Source organism: Siniperca chuatsi, linkage group LG4 (genome assembly GCF_020085105.1).
Source record: "Siniperca chuatsi isolate FFG_IHB_CAS linkage group LG4, ASM2008510v1, whole genome shotgun sequence".
NCBI lineage: Eukaryota > Metazoa > Chordata > Actinopteri > Centrarchiformes > Sinipercidae > Siniperca > Siniperca chuatsi.
The window spans coordinates 12,222,296-12,247,180 of NC_058045.1; the positions used below are offsets into that span (position 1 = coordinate 12,222,296).

General features: G+C 39.1%; 2 protein-coding genes across 5 annotated transcripts; one reads left to right on the forward strand and one right to left on the reverse strand.

Annotated features, from left to right (window-relative positions):
• The first annotated feature begins 4,414 nt into the window (after positions 1 to 4,414).
• slc28a1 (solute carrier family 28 member 1) lies at positions 4,415 to 10,836 on the forward strand. Its single transcript, XM_044192080.1, has 18 exons — positions 4,415 to 4,628; positions 4,867 to 4,946; positions 5,025 to 5,101; positions 5,290 to 5,381; positions 5,557 to 5,746; positions 5,850 to 5,991; positions 6,252 to 6,365; positions 7,130 to 7,201; positions 7,293 to 7,373; positions 7,494 to 7,574; positions 7,757 to 7,882; positions 8,329 to 8,459; positions 8,553 to 8,721; positions 9,096 to 9,284; positions 9,426 to 9,507; positions 9,599 to 9,697; positions 9,786 to 9,891; positions 10,059 to 10,836. The coding sequence occupies exons 1-18, from the start codon at positions 4,625 to 4,627 to the stop codon at positions 10,177 to 10,179; spliced, it is 1,956 nt and encodes a 651-aa protein (XP_044048015.1). The 5' UTR covers positions 4,415 to 4,624; the 3' UTR covers positions 10,180 to 10,836.
• On the reverse strand, positions 10,541 to 24,438 carry alpk3a (alpha-kinase 3a). 4 transcript variants are annotated; one of them, XM_044192076.1, is made up of 15 exons: positions 24,106 to 24,438; positions 23,519 to 23,664; positions 23,059 to 23,091; positions 22,549 to 22,670; positions 21,892 to 22,009; positions 20,388 to 21,753; positions 15,021 to 17,577; positions 14,392 to 14,539; positions 13,725 to 13,852; positions 13,592 to 13,627; positions 13,223 to 13,497; positions 13,025 to 13,113; positions 12,707 to 12,924; positions 12,565 to 12,613; positions 10,541 to 12,477 (listed from the first exon to the last, which is right to left on the reverse strand). In XM_044192076.1, the coding sequence occupies exons 1-15, from the start codon at positions 24,172 to 24,174 to the stop codon at positions 12,144 to 12,146; spliced, it is 5,688 nt and encodes a 1,895-aa protein (XP_044048011.1). In that variant the 5' UTR covers positions 24,175 to 24,438; the 3' UTR covers positions 10,541 to 12,143. The 4 variants fall into 4 exon arrangements, with proteins under 4 accessions (XP_044048011.1, XP_044048013.1, XP_044048012.1 ...); XM_044192078.1 differs by having other exon boundaries at positions 23,519 to 23,797; XM_044192077.1 differs by lacking the exon at positions 23,059 to 23,091.
• Positions 24,439 to 24,885: the final 447 nt, after the last annotated feature.

The window sequence follows — 24,885 nt, forward strand, 5'->3', positions numbered from 1 at the left end:
AAAGCTCTACCTTCCCGCTAGTCAGGCTGTAACTGATGATACAAATTCCTGTTAAATTTACAGGCACACAGGCCTGCAGCACTTCGGCATCAGATTTAAAAAAACAAACAAGAAACGATTCTGTAACTATCAACCTAACAGAAGCAATGATGTAACAGGATCTAACATCTATGTGGAGTTTTAGTGACTATATAAACACATACACACAATATATACTGTAATTATATACAGTGCATCCAGAAAGTATTCACAGCGCTTCACTTTTTCCACATTTTGTTATGTTACAGCCTTATTCCAAAATAGATTAAATTCATTATTTTCCTCAAAATTCTACAAACAATACCCCATAATGACAACGTGAAAGTAGTTTGTTTGAAATCTTTGCAAATTTATATATAAAAAAATAAAAATAAATCACATGTACATAAGTATTCACAGCCTTTGCTCAATACTTTGTTCAAGCACCTTTGGCACCAATTACAGCCTCAAGTCTTGTAATCTGAGTCTTGAGTATGATGCTACAAGCATGGCACACCTCTTTGTGGGCAGTTTCCCCAATTCATCTTTGCAGGACCTCTCAAGCTCCATCAGGTTGGATGGAGAGAGTCGGTACACAGCCATTTTCAGATCTCTCCAGAGATGTTCACTCGGGTTCAATCTGGGCTTTGGCTGGGCCACTCAAGGACATTCACATTCACATTCATTTTTTATTTTTAATAAATTTGAAAAGATTTCAAACAAACGTCTTTCACGTTGTCATTATGGGCTATTGTTTGTAGAATTTTGAGGAAAATAATGAATTTAATCTATTTTGGAATAAGGCTGTAACATAACAAAAAGTGAAGCACTGTGAATACTTTCCAGATGCACTGTATAGTCAGTGGTTACAGCAAGGTAGCCGAATGTTATTTGAGAGATGAAACAAACTACATTTGGGAAGCTATTTATTTTATGTATAGGTTTTAATTTGTTAATTTGTAGAGAATCATTCATACATAAGTAAGATTAAAAGGTAGCAATGGACACACTGAATGGTGAGATACTGCATATATTAAGTTTAATATTGCTTAAATTAGGGAGTTTTTGTATTGTGTGCTTTACAGTCATCCTTCCACAAGTGTTTTCACAGTCGTCACAGCTTTGACTGTCACATCTAAATGGTCAAATTCAGTCTGTTGGCAAACAAGTTGATGATGTACATAAAAAGAACTTGGGTCATTGAACCAAGGCATTTAATGTTATGCTACAAAATCTGTTATTAGGTCATTAACATCTGCCAATGAATTTCATGGTCTGCAAGGCTTTCTGAAAACTTAGCGAATACAAAAATCCTGTACTTTAAAAACAGGAATGATGATACAAATTCCTGTTAAATTTACAGGCACACAGGCCTGCAGCACTTCGGCATCAGATTTAAAAAAACAAACAAGAAACGATTCTGTAACTATCAACCTAACAGAAGCAATGATGTAACAGGATCTAACATCTATGTGGAGTTTTAGTGACTATATAAACACATACACACAATATATACTGTAATTATATACAGTGCATCCAGAAAGTATTCACAGCGCTTCACTTTTTCCACATTTTGTTATGTTACAGCCTTATTCCAAAATAGATTAAATTCATTATTTTCCTCAAAATTCTACAAACAATACCCCATAATGACAACGTGAAAGTAGTTTGTTTGAAATCTTTGCAAATTTATATATAAAAAATAAAAATAAATCACATGTACATAAGTATTCACAGCCTTTGCTCAATACTTTGTTCAAGCACCTTTGGCACCAATTACAGCCTCAAGTCTTGTAATCTGAGTCTTGAGTATGATGCTACAAGCATGGCACACCTCTTTGTGGGCAGTTTCCCCAATTCATCTTTGCAGGACCTCTCAAGCTCCATCAGGTTGGATGGAGAGAGTCGGTACACAGCCATTTTCAGATCTCTCCAGAGATGTTCACTCGGGTTCAATCTGGGCTTTGGCTGGGCCACTCAAGGACATTCACAGAGTTGACCCGTAGCCACTCCTTTGTTATCTTGGCTGTGTGCTTAGGGTCATTGTCCTGTTGGAAGATGAACCCTCGCCCTAGTCTGAGGTCCAGAGCAGGTTTTATTCAAGGATGTCTCTACATTGCTACATTCATCTTTCCCTCGATCCTGACTGGTCTCCCAGTTCCTGCCGCTGAAAAACATTCCCACAGCATGATGCTGCCACCACCATGCTTCACTGTAGGGATGGTATTGGCCAGGTGATGAGCGGTGCCTGGTGTCCTCCAGACATGACGCTTGCCATTCAGGCCAAAGAGTTCAATCTTTGTTTCATTAGACCAGAGAATTTTGTTTCTCATGGTCTGAGAGTCCTTCAGGTGCCTTTTGGCAAACTCCAAGCGGGCTGTCTTGTGCCTTTTACTGAGCAGGGGCCTCCTTCTGCCCCTCTACCAAACAGGCCTGATTGGTGGAGGGCTGCAGAGATGGTTGTTCTTCTGGAAGGTTCTCCTCTCTCCACAGAGAAACACTGGAACTCTGTCAGAGTGACCATTGGGTTCTTGGTCACCTCCCTGACTAAGGCCCTTCACCCCCCGATCGCTCAGTTTGGCCGGGCGGCCAGCTCTAGGAAGAGTCCTGGTGGTTCCAAACTTCTTCCATTTACGGATGATGGAGGCCACTGTGCTCATTGGGACAGAGGTGCAGAGGTCTGTGCCTTTCCAAATCATGTCCAATCAACTGAATTTATCACAGGTCGACTCCAATCAAGTTGTAGAAACATCTCAAGTATGATCAGTGGAAAGAGGATGCGTCTGAGCTCAATTTTGAGTGTCATGGCATAGGCTGTGAATACTTATGTACATGTGATTTTTTCATTTTTTATTTTTAATAAATTTGAAAAGATTTCAAACAAACGTCTTTCACGTTGTCATTATGGGCTATTGTTTGTAGAATTTTGAGGAAAATAATGAATTTAATCTATTTTGGAATAAGGCTGTAACATAACAAAAAGTGAAGCACTGTGAATACTTTCCAGATGCACTGTATAGTCAGTGGTTACAGCAAGGTAGCCGAATGTTATTTGAGAGATGAAACAAACTACATTTGGGAAGCTATTTATTTTATGTATAGGTTTTAATTTGTTAATTTGTAGAGAATCATTCATACATAAGTAAGATTAAAAGGTAGCAATGGACACACTGAATGGTGAGATACTGCATATATTAAGTTTAATATTGCTTAAATTAGGAGTTTTTTGTATTGTGTGCTTTACAGTCATCCTTCCACAAGTGTTTTCACAGTCGTCACAGCTTTGACTGTCACATCTAAATGGTCAAATTCAGTCTGTTGGCAAACAAGTTGATGATGTACATAAAAAGAACTTGGGTCATTGAACCAAGGCATTTAATGTTATGCTACAAAATCTGTTATTAGGTCATTAACATCTGCCAATGAATTTCATGGTCTGCAAGGCTTTCTGAAAACTTAGCGAATACAAAAATCCTGTACTTTAAAAACAAGAATTAATGTTTATCATACCCATTCAGACAGACTGAGCCCCCATTGAGTGTTATGAACCATGGACAAATGCCATTTCATGAGGGATAAGAGTTTATTTTGTGTGTGACAAGATCAAATTTGAACAGCAGTGAGTAGAACAAATAGCTGCCATTATATCCAATCATGAATCATTACCCTTGAAGTAAAGTACAAACTGCACTGCAATATATTTAATGGTCCAGATAACAGCTTTAACTGATTTCGAGGCTATCTGATTCTGCAGCAAATACTTAGCATACTTATTCTTTAAAAGAATCGTTTAAAGAGATGAGATTCTGTCATAAAAATACAAGTTAATTAGACATTGTGTGTATCACAGCACACAAGGTAGCATTTAACTTCACATAGTTATATAGTATAGTTCATATACTTATCTTTATCAGAGTAATGTGTGGTAAATTCCACATAACATAACTAGTTCTTTCTATTCTAGTCATGTAAAATGGGTTTGTCCACTGTAGCCTCTTTGAAAATGTGAAGGGTCATTTGCCACAAACAAAGATTTATAATTTATAATTTATAGTATAATATACCTGTATGTCTGTCTGTATGAGAGCTACTTAAATTTGGATCTAAGGGGAAAATATTTGCATCCACCATAATCTAAATGTTTTTTTCTCAAGATGTTTAGTTACTTTAGAAACGAAAGTAAATGTGCTATTCATCATGTTGTTGATTTACATGCTTCTGAGAAATGTATTTTTAGAAATCCTTCTTTAAAAATAAGAGCACTAAGCATGACATTTTATGACTTACTTAAAGTATGGGTGGAGCACACCTCCCACAAACTCATTCATGATTAATCCACTTTGTATTCCCCTGTATGATCAAATATCAGCTTTACAAGCTCAAAGTCTGACCCAATTCATATTTGCCAGCAAGAATTCACACCTGTTGTTCCCGTAATTTGTCAGACTTGATCAACATCACGTCTGATCAAATGTTGCTTCCTGAGACAGATCAGAGCAGCATGTCTGTTAATTAATAATAAGGTGTTTCATAGAGGGCAGAGTATATTTTCCCACAGTGTATTTTACAGCACAGCATTTGACAGCCGGGGTTAGGAGGAAGCACAATGAGTAAGCCATCAGCTCTGTTTTTCCTTGAAATAAGCTGTTTGTTTTGCAGTTGTGAACTGGTATTTTTGTGCACCATTCTTCACAAGATATGCCAGGAGGACTCTTGTGTGGACTTCTTTTATCTCACAGAGTACATAGAAACACAGCTTGTTATTTGTTTGGCAGTACTGGTTGTTAAAGTTGAACATGCTTTACCAAAGGCTGCTGCATAGACGTGAACAATGATTGTGTTTTTCAGCGGAAACCAACAGTGCTCAGCTCAAAAATATAACCCACGCTGACGGAAATGGTGTGGACAACCAGGCTTTTGAAATAGAGGTATGTATCACATTTCATTTTTAAAGAAAATGGTACAACATGATCATTTAAAAAAAGTAAAAAGCCTTCTTTTCTTAGGAGGACAACATTACAGATACTAGCAGTGTCAAAAGGCAGTCTAGAAAGACTAAAAAGAGATTGGGATCATACTTAAGGTGCGTCAGTTCAAGTTATTGCATTTTGTAAAACAAAAATAGTAATTGTTTTATTGGGAGTGCAATACTTCTGGGTGCAGTCATAACAACAGGTGCAATGTTGATTTTGTTTCCACTGTATTTTTTATTCACTCAAAAGGACAGTAGTGCACAATTAGACCTTACTTCTAATTTGTCCTGTACTTCAGCCACGTTTCCAAGCCAATTAATGCCACAGAGGATTACATCAAGGCTCACTTAAAAACCTTCAAATACATTGTGCTGGGCATACTTGGAGCAGGTAATATCAAAAGTCTGTTCATTTGCGTTAAAATTTTACAATCAGTAGCAGTTTATTCAATGGTCGTGTCCTGCACAATTTGATATTGATATTTGTTTTGAAGACTATGACAAGACAGGAATAATCATGTGAATATAGACAATGATTTTTGATTAAGCACCCTTCTGTTCTGTAGGTTATGTGGCATACTTCATTGCAGCCTGTGTATTGGATTTCCAGAGGGCCATCGCTCTTGTAGTCCTAACAAGTTTGGCTGTTGTCATTAAATCATATGAACTTTTGAAGGAGTACAAGGGAGAAAGCATCAGTCAGTGTTTCAGACCCGCAGTTAGATGCTTTAAATCTAACTTGAAATGGATAAAATGGTGAGTGGATGCCTTGTTTTCAGTTGCGTTGTCATCTGTATTATAACGAACTACACATAATGGAATCTGTTCATGAGCGAAGGTGTGTTTTATTGTTTTTCAGGGTTTTCATCTTAGTGGTTGTGGCCTTGCTTGTGGCGTGGATCATCTTCGACACAAGCCAGCGTCCTGAGCAGCTTATCTCATTTGGAGGAGTGTGCATGTTCATCGTGCTTATATTCCTCTTGTCAGCACACAGGACAGCGGTGAGTTTTGCATTGTGTCAACCACTAACTCTGCTCAAAGATGACTAATTCCTGTGGTGACAACTGTTTCGAAACATGCTTGGGCGTTATCTCAAGTTATCTGTGGTCCGTTTTGCTGAGACTTTGGATATCATTTGGCTTTGTGTCTCTATTATCTTAGCGTTAAACAGAAGTGCTTCCTTGTCATAACATAAGGCTTTATGCAGACTCCCTGATAATGGTGTAACTACTTTATTTTTTATTTTTTATCTTTTTTTTAGGTATCATGGAGGCCTGTGGTTTGGGGCCTCGGGTTGCAGTTCTGTATTGGCATTTTTGTTATAAGAACAGAGCCCGGACTCATAGCTTTCCGATGGCTTGGACATCAAGTGCAGGTATTACACTTGGATGTTTTCCTTATCTAAAATAAACTCTGTTCAAATGAAAAGGTGTATTCTACCAAGAATAACGGAAACACATATGTATAGGCCAAAGGTTAGGCACGTGTGTGACCTCAATATATTGAATAATAATAGGATACTCACGGATGATTATTACACAAGCTCAGCTCCAGTCCTCCTCCTCCAACGACATCACACACATTCAGCATGCAACTCTCAAATCATTAGCAAGCATAACACTAACAGGTACACACTGTAAAACCACATTATAAAACCAATTATTTTATAAGGAACCTTGATTGCAAATACCATCCATTTTGTATTATATTAATAACATCCAAAATTTACATTTTGGCAGTACTGGGAAATGTGTGATCCAGCATTTCTAACCAGTCACATCATATGTGATCCTGAAGCTCTTTGTTTGCACAACAGACTTTACTTGTATAGCACACAGTGTTACTTATCTACCAGGGCATAATATTCTTTAACTGAGTGGATCATATGCTTATCTTTCAGGCTGTTCACTTGTATTCTTGGGTCATCCAAGGGTTAAGTTAGTGTAGTGTACGCACATGCAGGTGGTCTGTTAATCACTTTTTAATGTGCCTGCTGTCTCTTCTATGTTGCTGCTTTTGTTCCATGACTTCCTATTGTAAAATCTAAATAATAAGTAATTGTGCCATAAATTACTGATTGAGGAAAGAAATAATTTGAAATAATATAAGCCATGTTTCTTCTTTGTCTTAAATCTACAGACATTCCTTAACTATACCAAAGAAGGGTCAAAATTTGTTTTTGGGGATCTGACCGACATTTTTGCCTTTCAAGTAAGTGGATGAGTAGATAATGCAGTTAGGAGTCCATATTTAAGTTACTGAAATTGAATGTATTTAACTTTAGTTTTGATTTCTTCCTCAGGCTTTGCCTATTGTTGTGTTCTTCAGCAGCGTGATGTCAGTCCTTTACTTTTTAGGGATAATGCAGTGGCTCATTCTGAAGGTAAAGAAAGGTTCAAACTTGTACCTCACAGCATTGTAGCTTCCTGTAGGTCTGGGTGTATATTGCTTACGCCTGCAGTAACATACTATGACCAAGAACCATGTGTTTTTGCCCATGCAGATCTCATGGGTTATGCAGATAACGATGGGAACCTCTCCCACAGAGACCTTGAGTGTGGCAGGCAATATATTTGTTGGGCAGGTACTTTGGGCAGAGCTAGATGTCTTTGCAACACTATCTTTGACACTATTCTATTCTGACTACATTTTGCTTGAAATTTCATGAGCTCGATTCTCTCTGTACTTTAGTTTTATGATTACATAAACAAATCAGTTACAATTACAATTACTGTTTATTTTTGCTCCATGTTTTTTGACTATCAGACTGAGGCTCCGCTACTGATCCGCCCCTATTTGAAAGACATGACCAAATCTGAGATCCATTCTGTTTTGACTGGCGGATTTGCAACAATTGCAGGCAGTGTCATGGGGGCATTCATCTCATTTGGGGTGAGATGAAGCTGTTTTCATACCACCACATAATACATACAATAACTATATTTATACAGCAAATTTCAGATAAAAAGATGCAACAGAATGTGTTTCACAAAAGACAAAGTTTCTTGGTAAAAGCAGGTTTGAGTTTTCTTTATAAGCTAGGTGCCCATTCTTAAGTTTAGAGGGAGACTGCTCCCGAGTCTGGCGCTATAAAAAAATGCAGCATTGCCACAGGCTTTAGTTCCTGAAGGGAGGAACAGTTAATGTGTGTGTCAGCACAAATCAATGATTTGTTCAGAACATAAACTGTGAGGCCAGTGATTTAATGTGGAATGAGGCAGTGAATTGATTTGAAAACAATGAGAAGCGCCTTAAAATAAATTCTGGGGAGTGCCAGTGGAGATATTTTAGCACAGCACAGCACCCCAAATTAGATGACATTTCGTTGTATTTTGCAGATCGATGCTTCTTCCTTGTTATCAGCCTCTGTGATGGCTGCTCCTTGTGCCTTGGCCATCTCCAAACTTTCTTACCCAGAGACAGAGGAGAGTCCCTTCAAGTCAGAGAAGAATATCAAAATAGCTTGTGGGTGGGTATATCTGTCCCTTAATTTCTTCTTTTCCCTTTCAGGATTTTTCTACTTATGTGAATTAAATAACTTTTTTTTAAAAAAACTCCTTAGAGATGAACAGAACATTCTGGAGGCTGCTAGCAGCGGAGCTTCTGCTTCAATTGGTCTTGTTGCTAACATTGCAGCAAATTTGATAGCCTTTCTTGCCATCTTTGGGTTCATAAATCAAGCTTTGAGTTGGCTTGGAGGTATGGTGGGATATCCTTCAATCACATTTCAGGTATGTTTTAGCAAAAGACTGATAACTTAAGTGTGACATTTTGATAATGTGCAATATTTTTTATTGATTTTTTAAATTAGATGTATTCGTTTTGCACAAGTGTAATATCAAAGGGGTTATCCAAAAATGCGCAGGTGGTCAAAAGATAAGAGCTTATGACAATCCCTGTCAAAAACAAAAACGAGTAGATGTAAAAGAATAATAGTATTTTGTTATTTTGATGATATTTTACAATTAAATATCATACAAAATAACTAATTATTCGGACACATATATTTATTTATACACACATTTCACAGATTTTGCTTGCATGTACTGTAAATTTAATAAGTGAGTCTATATCCAACTAAACTTAAGTCTCTCTGTGTTCATAGATTATTTGCTCTTATGTGTTCATGCCTGTGGCCTTCATGATGGGAGTACCATATGATGACAGTTACATTGTGGCTGAACTAATTGGCACAAAGCTCTTCCTCAATGAGTTTTTGGCCTATGAGAAACTATCTAAGCTGAAGAACAACAGACTCAATGGACTTATTGGAGATGATATACAGTGGATATCTGTGAGCAAATGTTTTAAATTGGAGTTTGAATATTGTCAGTGTGGGTGTGCTACAGTACAAGGATAAATTCATGAGCACTGCACAAGAAATGGAAAGGAAACGCAAAATAACGTTACATGAATTAGTTTTTTCTTATTTCAGGTCCGATCAGAAATAATCACCACTTATGCTCTTTGTGGGTTTGCCAACTTCAGCTCACTGGGTATTGTGATTGGAGGCCTATGTGAGTATTTGATCATCCCATCCTCAATATTTTTTTAATCATCACTCTCTCAGTAATGATTTTTGACACAGAGTATTTTCTTTTCTCATAGCCGCCATATGCCCATCCAGAAGAGCTGATGTCTCGTCTCTGGTGTTGAGAGCTATGCTCACCGGGACTTGTGTATCTCTTGTCAATGCTTGCATTGCAGGTAAGAGCTTTTGAATTGAACTGGCAGCACACTTTAGCTTGTTTCCTACTGTACTGTAACTGAGTAGCTTTTTCACTTTATTTCTCAGGGATCCTCTTTGTTCCCCCACTTGACTGTGTGGAGCTGTTCAAGGTATCTGCTTTCAATGCCACAGATGTAAATATACAAACTTGCTGTGAAAACCTGCTTGGAAGGTAAGCATGTACATTTTCATTACAAAACTGCTTTCCGGTGACTGTATTAAAATGTTATGGAAAACATCAGTGACTCACAGGGTTAACAAATTCTTAAATGTGCAGTTGAGTATCTCTCTGTGATATGGGGCTATTTGAACTTACACCTCAATTGAATTCTTTTGCAGCACTGTAAGCAATGGGACCATCTCATTTGAAGGATCGTGGAGCACAGTAGCAAACGTCTCTGTGTTTTTCTCTAAATGTTGTCAGTGTTGTGGTTTTCCTGATGTGGCAGTTTGTAACTAGAGAAGAAGAATACATATCACTGTCTGTTTTTATACTGTAGTTCATTTACATGTATCTCCATGTTTGTATATTTGTGTCACAGTTAATATAAAAATGTAAAGCCTATATGCATATCTTTTAAAGTTGAATATATCTTTCATGTATTATATTGTAAATTTATTTGAGATATGGGCTTTTACTTAAAACCAAGGATTAAAAGGACACACCTTAAGATATACACCAGAAATCAGGAAATATTCAGGCATCAGCGGTTCAATGAATGTAAATATTTCAAATAAAATTGAGTAACTAAATTATTTCATAATGTTATTGATAATTATACATACATAGTCATACTTTTTGAAAAAAAAACCCAAAAAACTATGAAAATGTGAACTATGCTTTTATGCATTTACATTTATTTAAAAAAAACATTAGCTGACATGATATAACATAACGACAGCACACATTGTAAACACATTTATTCTTCTTTCTCAATTACTCATTCATTTACTCACTCACATATTCACTCCCACATTTATAATTTTTACTGCACACTACTTTAGATATTCAGTCCTTTGACTATATGTATGTATGTATATGTATTTACACATAAACACAATACAACAGTTTGTTTGCATGACACCACACCTTAACATTAAAGTGTTTTCACTGTCATCTGCTGGTCAATATTTCAACTTCACATCTTTTAGAATTTGGGTTTTCTATCATAAACAATCATACAATTACAGTTTTTTAAGTAATGGCAGCTGAAGTTTAAGAGTGGCTATTTGGACACATTTCAAGACTCTCATTAATCATTAACCAATAATCCATTACAGAAATTCCTAAATATTTCTTGTCAGTTTTTTATTATTTGTCAAAGGCAAGTGACTCCTGTTGGAATTTAACCATGAATATCTGTGCAAACTCATGAGATAACTGAATAGTTTTCATTCAAATTCTTATTCTAATTTATGTTCAAGTCCATGCTGGCTTTACAACTTATAAGAAAGAAATAGGCAATGTTTAAGATTGGTCTGGTTACTGGTTAATCTGCCATAAAACTTTACAGATTTCAGGGTGATTGCAGGGAGCCTTACTTAGTGATCAAAAGGCTTCTGAAAGTCCTGAGCCTGCCCTTTTGGTTATTTTGTTCAGTGTGCTTTTATCCCACAGTCCATAGGGCAGGTCTAATTAACTGTGTGGAGCTCATTGCTTTGACTGTGGCATGCACCAGCACATATTCTCAAATACTGTAAGAGGACTGATTAAAGACACAGACACAACGGATACAAAGTACTCAAAAACTACTAAAAAGTAATGCCAAAAACAAAGTCCACACAAACATCTTTGACCTTGCCATGTAAATAAATTCTGCATAGGCAGTTCTAATGCAAACCATAAATAACATCTCCAAAATAAACTTTATGCCCTACACACATACTGTACATCACAGATGAACATGCAGCTTTCATATGCATACATTACCTCAACCCCCTCTGTGGCTGTGGTCTTATTCTCCATGATTCTTTAAATCAAACCACTAAAACATCTCTTCATTAAAAGAAAAGAGCAAAACTTCACTGCAAATTCTATTGCGTGAAGTATGGCTGATTTGAGCTGACAAATATTGCTTGGAGAGTTGTTTGTCCACTCATAGAGCTGATAAGACTCTGAGGCAAGTGTTTCAAACTATTTAATAGTGTTATGTCAACTCTATTGTAGCCCGGTGTTGCTTTTCATACTGTTTAAATTAAGCGTGGGAGCTATAAGGTCAAAAACCCTGCGCCCATTGCTCCAAACATTTTCATAAACCTTTTAACTGAGAAATTCACAGTAATTCTTTATGACAAGTCAGGTCAACAAACTATTATTTTTAACTATTACAAGTCCTTGCTGGCTTTGGTAACTGGAAAGAAACAGGTAATACTAAACCATTAAAAGCAATAAAATCTTGCTTGACACAAAAGAGGCACTTTTCCCTATCTCATTTCAAGAACAGTTTCTGCAGACTTGCATTTGGTGTCTGATTTATTGTCCTCTGTCTCCTGAACTTTTCTAGTCACCTTTGGGCTAGAATTTGCCTTTCTAGACACCTGAGGGCTTTGTCCTTTCCGCTGCAGCTGTGGGCTGTTAGAGCCCAACTTGCGGTTGAGCAGGGGGCTCCTGGAACCCTTCATCTTGGTGGGCTGCTGAAGACTATCCATAGACTTAAGTGGGTGCAGGCCAAGAAGTCCACAGTAGTAGTTGCATTGGTGGTGTGTCAAGAACTGTTCGAATACTTCAGGAGAGCCATACTCTGTTAGTCCTTGGTATCTGAAACACAGGGGTCAACTTTTTATTTCAGCTATTCTAATACAAAACAAACAAATAACATTTGCATGTACTGGTTTAGATACAAACCCTTTTGACTTGGTCACAACTCTAACATTTGTGATCTTCGTTTCAACACCTGCAAAAATAAATCACAGAGGATTATTAATATTATTATTCCCACAAATAGATAAATGATTGCTTTCATTATAAGCTTGTATGTGTGTCTTACCATCCAGCCGAGTGACCAGCAAATTGCCGTGCGTCCACTGATGGATCCAGTGCTGGAAGGTGTTGCATTTCTGCTCCACCTCAGAAACAGTTTGTGTGACCAGCCTGCCTTTAGGATCCACCATACAATACTTGAGGAAGACACCCTTGAGATCAGCCTCCACTGTGGCGTATGGCACAGAGTTTGCAGGCCGGTACATCAGATACTGAGGAATCACTCTGTGGGCAACACAAAAAAAATTGTGGCTTGATCACAGGCAGTGTTGTACATTTCAGGAATCAATTATCAGAGCTACTGTATAATAAGTGTGGTACTTACTCCAGTGAACAGCCAAAGTTCTCGATAACTCTTGCTTCAGCCGCAAAGATTTTACAGTATTCTCGAATCATGTTTTGGACTTTGCATTCCTGACAACGCAAGTAATTTAATAAAGATTAATGTACTGCAATTATAATCACTAGGAATTTATTGGGAGCAATTTAACGAACATTCTTAGACAGTAAATCCACTACTCACTTTCTTTGTAAGCTCTAGATTTCTCTCTGTAAGGTTGCTCTCCTGTTTGGTCCCATAGGCGATGGGGTTTTTAACTTTGATGATGCAAGCACTTCCAGACTCAAAGACGGGATCCAGGCCGTAAATGACCTTCACTCTGCTGGCTTTGTGAGCACAGCCCTCCCCGATGTGCACCGTCTCGGTCATGATGCGGCCAAAGTACTTGTCACCCCAGTTGCCACAGTCGGCCAGGCCTTTGGTGAACAGCAGTGGGGTCATCTCGATCTCCTCTCCAACTAAAAGAAAACAAAAACAGATATTTACAATGAGCAGTAATTTACAGAAAATGTACCAAAAAAAGGCTGATATGGTACATATCTAAAAATGTACCTTCCAAATCATCTCTTAGTAGTATCTCAGACAGAACTGTAAAATAGAAAACAGACAAAGACTCATAAAAGCACAATTGATATTATAAGATTTAGATTGAACACTTGATTTCGCCAGGCATACTGTATCTTACTGTCTTCGCTGAGCAGGTAGTCAGTGGTGTCAGTCCCATATTCGTTATTGATCGAACAGCCATATACTCCACAGTCTTGGCTGGATGCTAGAACAACAGCCAGTGCTACTTGGCTTTCATCTCCTCCACTTGAGGACAAAAAAGGGAAAAACACATCATTGTGAACATGACAAGTTGATGCACCTAACCTATTCAACAACAACCCACAAGGTGTCACTGTGAGACAAATGGTCACACTGTGTGGCAGCAGTGCTGGTGCAGCAGCCAGTAGCACATATATAGACTTTTAACGCCCCCCGGAGATGGGAAAAATATTGTGTCAGGTTACAGTTTCTGTGTCTAGCCAGAGATTCACCTCCCCGTGTCACAGCTGTGAGGGTTCACAGTCACATGAGCTGGACGTCTCTGCAGTGAGAATGTGAGAATGACAGAAGGCCATGGGATGCACTCTGAGGCCCAAATAAAAATGAAGTATTATTGTTTCATATCTGGAGCCTGTCCATTTTAATCATGTTGGCTAGAAATCCTCAAAATAATGGCAGCGAAAAGAAGTCACATGTAATAATGTTAATACCTACAACAAATTGAACACCATGTGACATTGCTGTTGATTTGTGTTACAGGTGGTTCAAGTAGTGTTGATACTGAAAACAAGAAGGGCATTTACCTTCTCTTCACCTCTAGTATTTCCTCCTCATCTTTGTACCACTTAATGGTGCAGTCACTGAGCACGTTGAAGAATTGGCACCACAGCTTCAGGTGTCCGGAGGCATCTGGGAACGGCTCTCCCCTGATCTTACGGATGACCTGTGGAGCTGGTGGTGCATGAGAGAGAGGGTGCTCAACAAGAGGCTCAAAGTAAATATATACTGTACTGGAGAGAGGAGACTTTCTAATGTTTCCACTTCCTCAAGCACTGGTGTACTTATCACACTTATGTGTTGGCAAACAAAAAAGTATTTCACAGAACCATTTGTATTGTGATATTTCATGAAAACGACACGAAAAAGTGGAATCAAACAGGTCAAATATGTTACACTGCAGACTGCTGTTTAACACCTACTTACTTTATACAGAGCCTGACTATTTAGCCATATTGTATATAACTTCTATGGTTTATATTAATAAGTTAAGTAAGATAATAAGTAAGTTATTGTGTAAACAAGATATTTTGTTGTGCAAACAAGTTGATAAAGCCGTTATTGGAAAACATGCAGAACTTGTTCCCACAACATAATATCTTCACAAGATAAAAACAAAAATCCATCTTTTAGGACTCAGTGATTGATTCTTTACCTTTCAAAGGGTCCAGCTTCTTTTCAGCTGGTTTCTCCTCTAGTTTGGTGCTGACTGGTTCTTCTGTGGGAGTCTCCTCCACAACTTTTGGCACCTCCAACGTGACCTTTCTGCGGCTCAGCAGCGGAGAGCGCCTTTCCATTGGTGGGGTATTTTGTCCCGTGGGAGCTTGTAGTAACGCTGCTCTGCGAGCCTGGCTTGGTGACATGTAGGGGGTCTCCTTCTTGCCTTGAGTATCTAGTGCTCCAACCACTGCTCCTTCTCCATCTTCTTTAGGTTTTGGGATGAAGATTTTGCGACGAGCTCCGGAGGCCAACTCCTCAGGCGTGGCGGAGCGTATGAGTGACAGACTGTCTCTGCGTTTCAGCCGGGGACTACTTTCACAGGAGAGGGATGTTGGTGTTGAGCCTCCACTTAGATCTTCGTCTGCCTTGTCACTCGGACGGTCGCCCACAGTGATTACCGGGACAGGCGTCACAGCCTCATTGTCTGAGTCTGGAGCAGCTTTGGACATGAATTTGCGGAGACTGGCAGGACTCAATGATGCATGTGTTGGGGGTTTAGAGCAGAGTCTCTCGACAGGCGATCTGTTTCTTTGGAAGTCCTCAACAGACACAGAATTCTCAATCTTGCCCTCTTGGGGTTTTGTCTTCAATATTTCAGGGACAATGTTGTCTTCTGTTGTTTTACTGAATGATGGCACATTGTCACCAACCTTTGGTATTAGAGCCTTATATAGCATAGAGGGAGTGTTCTCTTTTATACTCCTCTCTGCCTTTTCGTCTAGGTTCTGTTTTCTACTTTGACTTTTTCCAGGCTTAGTGGTCATATTATTGTCAACATCCTGCTTTATTCCCCTTTGCAGGGTAGCTGAAGTTTCTGTTGCTGTCCACTCACTTTGACTGGGCAGTCTGAGTCCAGAATCCCTTTCATGACAAGTAACAGAGATTGGTGGCACCACAGACAAAGGCACCACAGTTTCCAAAGGCTGTGGTGTATCTGAAACATGGGTGTTCACATTTACAGCATCCTCCTTGTCATCAGTACATGAAACATTTATAACAGGAATCGATACGTAGTCCATCTGAGGGAGCTGTTCACTGCTTTTCACACGTGGCTGCTCCTGCTCAAACATTTCTGTCTTGTCATCTAATTGCGCAATTTCCTTTACTTCCTCAGTAAGAGAGGGGTTATAGTCATTCTGCATACCTTTCTGTGTGGGGAACAAGCTTGGAGAATCAGCCACGCTCTGGTCTTGGATTATTACCGCTGACGCATGAGTTGCATCATGTTTTTGTAAAGCAGCAGGCATTGATTCTTGCTTGTTTAGTGCTAAAATAGTTAGTGGCAGAGTGCACTCTTTGAGCTCAGGCTCCATTATTTCAATTTTTGGGATTATAAAATGTTCATTTGGGTTTACATGTGGAACAGTTGGTTTAATATCTGGGGTGTCTTCTACAGTAGATATCTGGATTTGTGGAATATTCTCTGAGGGCCAACCCTGCTGCCTCTCACTGCTGTCTTGATGTGCAACATTACTGTGTTCCTCCAAAACATTAGCATTACCTTCCTTGTTTTGTGTTACTGAAAGGCTCTTTGATTCATCCAACTCCTCTACTTTCATTGGATTTCTCTTTCCTGTCTCCACTTCAGACTGTAAACTCTCATTCCTTGCTTGAGTGCTCTCACCGTCTAAGGTTACCTGCTCTTGTGTTTTTAGATTGTTACACAAGTTAATGTCTAAATCGTTCTCTAAAGCAGAAATCAATACCTCTTTCAATTCACTTCTCTCTCCACTATTTCTAAAACCTGAGTTTGCACTCTGCATGGCACTGAGAGTGGGGACTTCTGTGCTTTCCTCTGCTACAGAAGTAGCGCATTCTTGCTGTATTTTTAGGCCACCCATCTCTAAACTCTCTGGGGCCGCAGTGGGCGGAAATCCTACATTCATTTCCTGAAGCAATGAAGTACATACAGTCTCTTCTTTTACATTATCTCTCTCCACACAGTATGCTGCCACAGCAGACAGATGTGAAAGCACCTGATCTGGTGTTTTAGATTCACATGGCTCTATTATCTCTTCCAGTGAAGATGTTGTTAATTCAGTAATCTCAGATCTGTTTATATCTGGGTATGGCTTTTGGTTTGATTTCACTTCAGCTTTCTCTTCCTTACATAATTTATCAGAAGAACAGTCCTCTTCTGTGTCAGGTTCACCTTCTTTGCCTATCTTATCGCCTATCTTATCAACACTCATCTCCTCTTCTTGCAATGTTTCAGTGGATTCTTCTCCAAGGCCGTGGCTATCTGATGCCGAGATAACACTGTGAAAGGGAGTCCAGCTTTCTGCCAAACTAGTGAGTGTGGGTGTGGGGGAGAATTTTTCTTCACAAGGGACTTGGGTCTGTGGCAATACAGATGTATATCCCATGGGTGAAGACTCAGCTCTTGCAGACTGGTGATTAGGCTGTGGTGAAACTATCAGCTGATCTGGCTCTTGCTGGTATATGGAAACGTCTTTGATAACTGAGACTACCTGAGAATCTTTCTCTTCAGCCTGATGGAAAGTAAACAAATAAAGCATTTTAGTACTTCATACCATTTGCAGCTACAGCAGTGTTTGTCTTTCACAATGAACTCCATGAAACACACATGCCTTACACTGCTGGTTTTGATTCTTATACATGCAAAATATTTTTAAGAGTGTGATTTGTTAGTGGAAAAGAGACCTTACAACCTACTGGAAAAAAACATTCAGTGTCATGTTGAGGAGTTTAAAGTATTTTTAAAAAGCTTGTTACAGCAAACTTACTGCAGTGACCTTTGACAGTGTGACACTGCGACACTTTTAGAATGAGACACGTTTTTCTACCATAAATCAACAGAAGCACAAACAGTGATAGATTCCGAAAAACTTGATATTGCAATGCGGTGAGCACTGTAGTCACTCTGTGAACAAAGTTGATGAAATACTAGTTGAAAGGTTAACAATAAATAGTTAAAAAAATATGCGGAACTACAGTAAGTCAATATATTCTTGTGTTTTATGACCTGTCAACTTATTTCAGGAACTTCTTTACTTCATGTCACATGCAAGGTAACGGAAACCAAGTGTTTACACATGCAACAGGGGTCCAACAGGGTTTATCTTTTTTAGATTAAATTTTTCTGAATCAAGCCCTCACCGAATATCCATTTTCTACTGACTATTTTGTCTATGATTTAAGCCATCAAACTGAGTTTGAAAGTGCTCGTGTTCTCTGACTCTTATGTTGAAACATGGACAGGGGAATTCCCACATTGTTGCCACAGGTGTGTTGTTTACACAGAGAAAGAACCTGCTGGACAGTGAACAAATGACTTGTTTCTCAGCAAGAGACCAGTTATGCAACATGCATGATTCACATAAATATGTTGAGCACATTTGGATCAATCATCAAGCTCTTAAGGGAACCAAACTATAATTGACAAAGAAGAACAAAACTTGACGTTGATGGGAAATTGTAAAAAAATCAGATATTTCTGAAAGAAAGAAATTTGATCATGCATAGGTAAAGCTTCAAGCCACATATAGAAGTTTTGTTGGGTTTTCCCCCTTACTACCTGTTTTTGCTATTCACACCATTAAAATGTATGCAGATAAGTAATGAAGTCACATGCCGCCTCGTGACAACATGTTTGGCCAGCAAGCAGTGACTACTAAGAAAAAAAGAAGTTGCTGCTTTCAATGCAAGGGAACTGGTGTCACACTCAGTCTAAAAATGAAGTTGTGGTCATCACTACACCTCTGTGTGTAAATAGATGTCACATCTACATCGAGAGAACATTGTTCAGATATTTGGTTTGACCTTCCCCAACTAGTAATCCATGAAACCTCACGGAACAAAACAATTCATAAACTCATAAATACATTTGGATTTGAATCAATTATGAGATCTTATTGTCTATTGGCAACAACAAATATCTAACTTTCAGTGACAGTTTGATTTTGATGGGTTAAAATAATCACATAGACTTTCAGAAATTATCACACATTATCACATAATTCATCAAATTCTTCCCAACTTTTTCCTTAAACAAATAGGCAAATTGAACAAAATATGAAGAAAGAGAAATAGCATTCTAATAACATTAACAATAATATTTGAGTGATTTTTGACAGAACGGACAGCTAGTGGACCGTGAGGAGATATTTGCTGAATTTGACAAAAAGACGTGTATTGGATTAGAATCGCATGCCCCACCTTTATCTGCTTTTCATAAACTATTTAATGAGTGTCACTCTGGCATCAACAGAGACAAATTCATCTCATTTAAAAAGAGTGCAGGTAAAATCTGAGAATTTTATGGTTTTCAGTCTAACTGTTGAATGTCTTTGTTTAAAATTTGGGGGAAAGACCTAGGCATGGCTTTAGATGAAGATACATGATCATGTATTTGCAGCAACAACAAAAAAAGAGTTTCAGCCTTATCACTTTAAAATGGTCAAACTAAACTAAATCAGAGCCTCGAATATAGCAAAAATGATAAGTCACTGAGTATCCCTATCAGCTTTCTTACTGAATGGGCCTATACTGTACAGCACATTAATCATAGCATGATAGTCCTAGTTCTCTACACATAACAGACATGAAACAATTCTCCAAGCTGAACTGCGATGACAAGTAATGCCTTCCTCCCTCTTCTATAGATGAGGAAGGGGTTTATTTTAAGAAGGGGGGGGCAGGAGGAATGGGTCCAATGTGAGGAGGCCCTCCTTTCATGCTGAGACCTGCCGCAGAACTCGCTCTACTCCCGCTCATCCACATCACACAGCCGCCTGTCATGCAAAGCGTTGTTTGTAACGTGAGAACCTCTTCTGACATTCAGGTTTCATCATGATCTCTGACGCACTGTGTCCCACTCATCACAGCCCATCCTATATTACAGTGTGCAGTGTAGATACACAACATCCCCCACCCCCACATGAATTAAGTGCAAGTTGTCCAGGTCTTATAGTTCCCTGTTTCTCCCACACTCTCTTGTTTGGCTTGTCGCTCTTGAGTGAAGCTGATGCAGTAAAACCACATGGCCAGGCTGACTCACTCCACCAGTCGCTAATCACTGATATAATACTGTAATGTTTTAGAGTGGTTGTATTGTTTGACTGTACCGCACTGTCCCATGACTATAACATAGCTAGCTATGAGTTGTCATGTGCTTCTTATCTACCACATTTTCAACCAACAGCAGCTCAAAGCGTAAACTATGTCATAGTTCAGGCTTTGGCCCTGAAGTAGCTCATCTTGTACTATCTTGTCACACAAATGCAGTTTATATATAACTCTCAAGTGGCAGCCAGCTGCCCTGTAAGACCAGTGTACATACCTCAGTGAGAACTTGAAGCCCCGACAATGGCATTTCTTCACCTGGACCGCTGCTCTCTGGCCCCACAGACACCTCCATGGCCTCCACAACATCATCAGCCTCCTCGACACTGTGCCCTGTGGACTCCTCCATGCTCTCAGGTGGCAATTTATGGGCTGGTGGCAGGTTTGTGTGTAGAACACTGTCTTCATGCTTATGTTCATGCGGCTCCAGCGACACTGACAGTTGTTCTATATCCACAGTTCCTAAAGGCTCCTTTGGTTTATCCATTTCCATAGGCACGACATCCTCTGTGACAGGCTTGCACACTTGATTACGCTTTGGTTGCACCCGAAATGATGGTGGCGTTTCTGGTTGAGGAGGCTGCATTGAGGCAGGTGAGAGGTCAAACTCTCTCTCCTTGTTCTCAACGTGATCATGAGAGTCCTTCTTACTCTTACCAAAGAAAAAGTCTTTGACTGTGTGGAGCATTGAGGAAATGGAAGCCTGGATATGGTGGTGGTCGTGGTCCTTATGAGCCTTGCTGTGAAGTTTGACTTCGGAACCATGTTTTGTGTAGGGTACTGTATGCGACATCTCCAATGGCCTTTCCCTTTCTTTCTCCCTCTCTATGGCCAATTCTTCTTCTCTCCTTTTTTCTCTCTCATACTCTTCCTCTAGTGCTTTTTCTTGTTCTTCCCTCTCTTTTCGCATCCTCTCTTTCCCTCTCTCTTTTTCTTTACTGGCACTTACAATAGGTATATCCATCTCTTTAGGTTTCTCCCCTCGAGATGAGTTCTGTTTCTCCTCTGCAGCCTGGGACTGCAGAGTCTCTGCCAGAAATTGTGCCAAACTTAATCCTCCATCATAACAGTTTTCACCTCCATTCCCCATCATGTGGGTTCTGCTGCTGCTGCTGCTAGTGTTAACCCCAGAATCTACACCATTTGAGATCTTTATTTTCTTTTTGGCCAAGGTTTCCTCAGATGGAGATATCGCCTTCTCCAGGTCACTATCTTTGGATGTCACAGGGGCTGTTTCCTTGACTTCAGCGCTAACTCCATTAGGTTCTTCAGCAGCTCCCAGTTGTTCCACAGCTTCAGGCTCCTTGACTGCTGGCCTCTCCTCTGGTGGTGGGACATGCCGCTTCCTTTGAGGACGCTCTGGGCTACTCTGCGGTTTCTCTTTCTGAATGTTTTCTTTATCCCCCTTCTTGGTTTGCTCCTCCATCCTCTTCTTCTCTGCTTTCTGTTTCAGCTTTGCAAAGAACCTCTGGTGGATCTTGTACTCGTTCATGGTGCCAACCTCCAAAACTCCTGAGCAGGAAACAATACCTTTGCTATTGCTGGCTGAGACCTGATAGATGGCTGCATCATCCAATGTGCAGCTGAAAATAGAAACACTTATCAATCTCATAGTATAGGTACTCTGACAGTGTTCAAATTTGCAACAAAACCCCCCAAAAAGCTTTTCAAATCATTTGAACAGATGTAATAGATTACTCTTGCATGGTTGTGTTACATACTTGTAAATATGGAGAGTGTGAGTTTTCCCATTACGACGAATTTCATATTTTGGGAGTCCACAATAGCGGTCCATTTCCATATCATCTTTATACCATTTCAGTTCTGGAGTTGGGTAACCTAAAGACATGGATAGACTATGATGAACTGATTGCCTCTGGGTTACAAACATTAAACTCCTAGTGCCACAAAGTACTATTTATGAATATTTGTTTCATAGGGACCATGTCTGAAGATACAGTTTACTCTAAATATCTTTTTATATGAATAATTAGTTTTGTGAACGTATACAGTAAACAAAATACAGTATAGAAGCTTTGGCATGAATGTGCTTTAGGCTGTTGCATCATGTTTATGATGTGTCACACAGGGGAACAGCTGCTGCTGTCAGATGGGCCCACCCATCCAATCTGCTTGCAGTTAAAAACACAACATCCTGAAAAAACTTGAATATGATGTGGTATGTTGTGTTTCAGTAGCAGCTCAGGAAGAATAGAGCAGTTCATTTTGGTGCCTTCAAAGTGAAACCCTTTCTTTCAGTTTTCAGATTAGTTACTTCCTGTCGCTCCACATCACAAACAAACTGAAAAGTTTCAGTTACTCCAACAAACGACAAGCAGAGGCACACAAATGAAAAAGGCTGTTAAGTGCAGACCAACCTGATACCACACAGATGAACTTCACATTACAGTTTTCTGACACTGCCTTTGATTTCAAGGTGGTCTCAAAGGAAGGCTGTATGTCCTCAGTCAGCTGAGCCATGATGCTACACAATGTGCTCCTGGAAGCAAACACTAAAGCATTAGAGTCTCAATTTCTTGCCTTCAAAAAGTAGACAGTTTTATACTTCAGTATCATTTCAGTGACATTTTCACCTCTATGCAGTACATTCCAATGACTTGCTCAATTAAGAGGAAAAGATGTTAATGGAAATTTCTGGTAGTGACGAGAGTGTGAAAGAGTGACACAGAGACTTGTGAGATGTCAAGCAAAACAAAGTTGTCAATCCAACACTAAAACCGATGTTCATCGCTAAAACTGAACGCAACACTGGACAACCTGGACACTTACATTACAGTTAAGAACGTGTGTAGGTTTTATTCTTGGGGTAAACCAGTTTTTGTGGTTAAGATGTTAGTTGGGAGGAATGTTTCAAAAGTATGGATTACCTCGTTGGCCTGTAGTGAGAATACCTTGAATAGCTATTTAGAGAGGAGGCAAATGAAGGGACGTCACTGATTAATTAAGATCTGCGTGTATGGAACCCACCTACATAATATATTTTAATAATTGCCCTTCTCTTTGACAAAGGGGCACTTTCTCATTCTTATGGTTTGTAGATTAGAAACAGAAACACGCATAACTGATAAATGTGATTTTTGACCCACAGTGTGATGTGCTGAACAATACAGTAACAATCTATGGTTTGACTAGCTTCATCATTCAGTCTTTCCAGCTAAATTAATTTAGACATGCAGAGAAATGTTCAGTTATGTTTTATGATTGTTTTAACTTGATCTGCCTGACCCAGATGCAATATAAATCTATTAAAAAAATATAAATCTACTTCACAAGAAACAAAGATTTACATGCACTGCAAATACATGGATTATAGATGAGGTTGCCTACCTGTTTTCAGGCCTGACATTTGAGAGGTAAGTATTGCGGCTTTCTGAACGACCATTGGAAGAGCTGCCCTCCTCTTCACTGAAGCTGCTTGTCCTTCCATTGCCAGAATAAGAGCGAGTCATTGGCCTTCTGGAAGTCATTGTCCACTGAAGCAATTCACAAAAAATGTAAAATCCGAGATAAATGTATTACCCACAGTATAAAACTACTCCGTGTTCACGTCCACAGCTTGTCAAAGTTCAAGGCTCAAATTTAATGGTGTTATCCATGTAAAAACCCCTGGAGAACAAAAAAGAAACACTTCAGAATGGTAACAAAACCTGTTGGAAGTTTATGACAGAAAGTATAAGATACACTTATTTGCTTGTACAAAACCCAAACACACAGTTCAGACTCAATGCTTGTCCTTTCTAACCAAGCAAAGTACTTGCATTGGAGCAAGTTATAAATAGGATCCGCTATCAGGTTGTGGAAGGGTTGTTAGTGGTCAAACACAAACTTAAGACGTGCTATTTACTTGTACGTGTTAGGAATATAATTCAGGTGTTTCTTGGTCACCTTAAAACTTGGTAAATTTTCCAACTTACCATTGAGATGTTATCAGTGTTGCTTTGGAGCCAGAGTCTGTGAAGAAAATCTCTGTAACTGCCTATCATAGACACGCATGTGTTGCCAGCAGGGGCCTATTTATAGCAGCCCTACAAATAGGTGCAAGAGCACATCAGATTTTCTGAAACTAGACTTTAGATTTAGCAAAGAAGTCTAAAAACTAAACAGAATTTAGAGTAAAAGCTAACCATTTAAACCAGAACACATTCCTAAAAAATCTGTCATTTCATCAGTGGTCATACTGTAATCATTTCACTGCTTTGTTTTGATCCATCTTAATAAGATGGAAAAAGTGTGTCCCATCCTAGTGATACACTGTAGTGGATGTGCAATTGCAAAACATGTCTGTGGAATATGGTTCATGATGTAGCTGATGACAACCAATGGTCTATGTCCTATGCTTTGCTCAAGAGTTGCTAAAGGACTGCCCCCCTCACTTCGTATTGCAACACATGGTCAAAACATAGACACCCACTTGCTGCTCACATTTCACAAAACAGGCTCAGCTGACAAAATTTATACTTTGATTTAATGATGGAAGGGTATTTTAGTATATTGATTAGTTATGTTGTCGTTTTTGATTGGTCTTATTTATTTTTATGGTTTTAGACAGTTCTTGAGTTGTTCTACAGTGATATTTTGTTTGTTTCTAGGATGAAATCTTTTGTACAATATTATGATTTTATAAACACATTTCCTGGTTAATATTTCCAGGTAATACTGGTTTGTTTGCATCTCATTTCTATCTTGGCCAAGAC

Excerpts from the sequence above, each read along its gene's own strand:
- slc28a1 (XM_044192080.1), top strand. Across the intron at positions 8,722-9,095 it reads ATCCTTCAATCACATTTCAG|ATTATTTGCTCTTATGTGTT; the intron begins GTATGTTTTAGC and ends CTGTGTTCATAG. Across the intron at positions 9,698-9,785 it reads TGTCAATGCTTGCATTGCAG|GGATCCTCTTTGTTCCCCCA; the intron begins GTAAGAGCTTTT and ends TTTATTTCTCAG.
- alpk3a (XM_044192076.1), bottom strand. The coding sequence starts at position 24,174 with ATGATAGGCAGTTACAGAGATTTTCTTCACAGACTCTGGCTCCAAAGC. Across the intron at positions 23,665-24,105 it reads ACACTGATAACATCTCAATG|TGGACAATGACTTCCAGAAG; the intron begins GTAAGTTGGAAA and ends GAATTGCTTCAG. Across the intron at positions 22,010-22,548 it reads GTTCATCTGTGTGGTATCAG|GTTACCCAACTCCAGAACTG; the intron begins GTTGGTCTGCAC and ends CCATGTCTTTAG.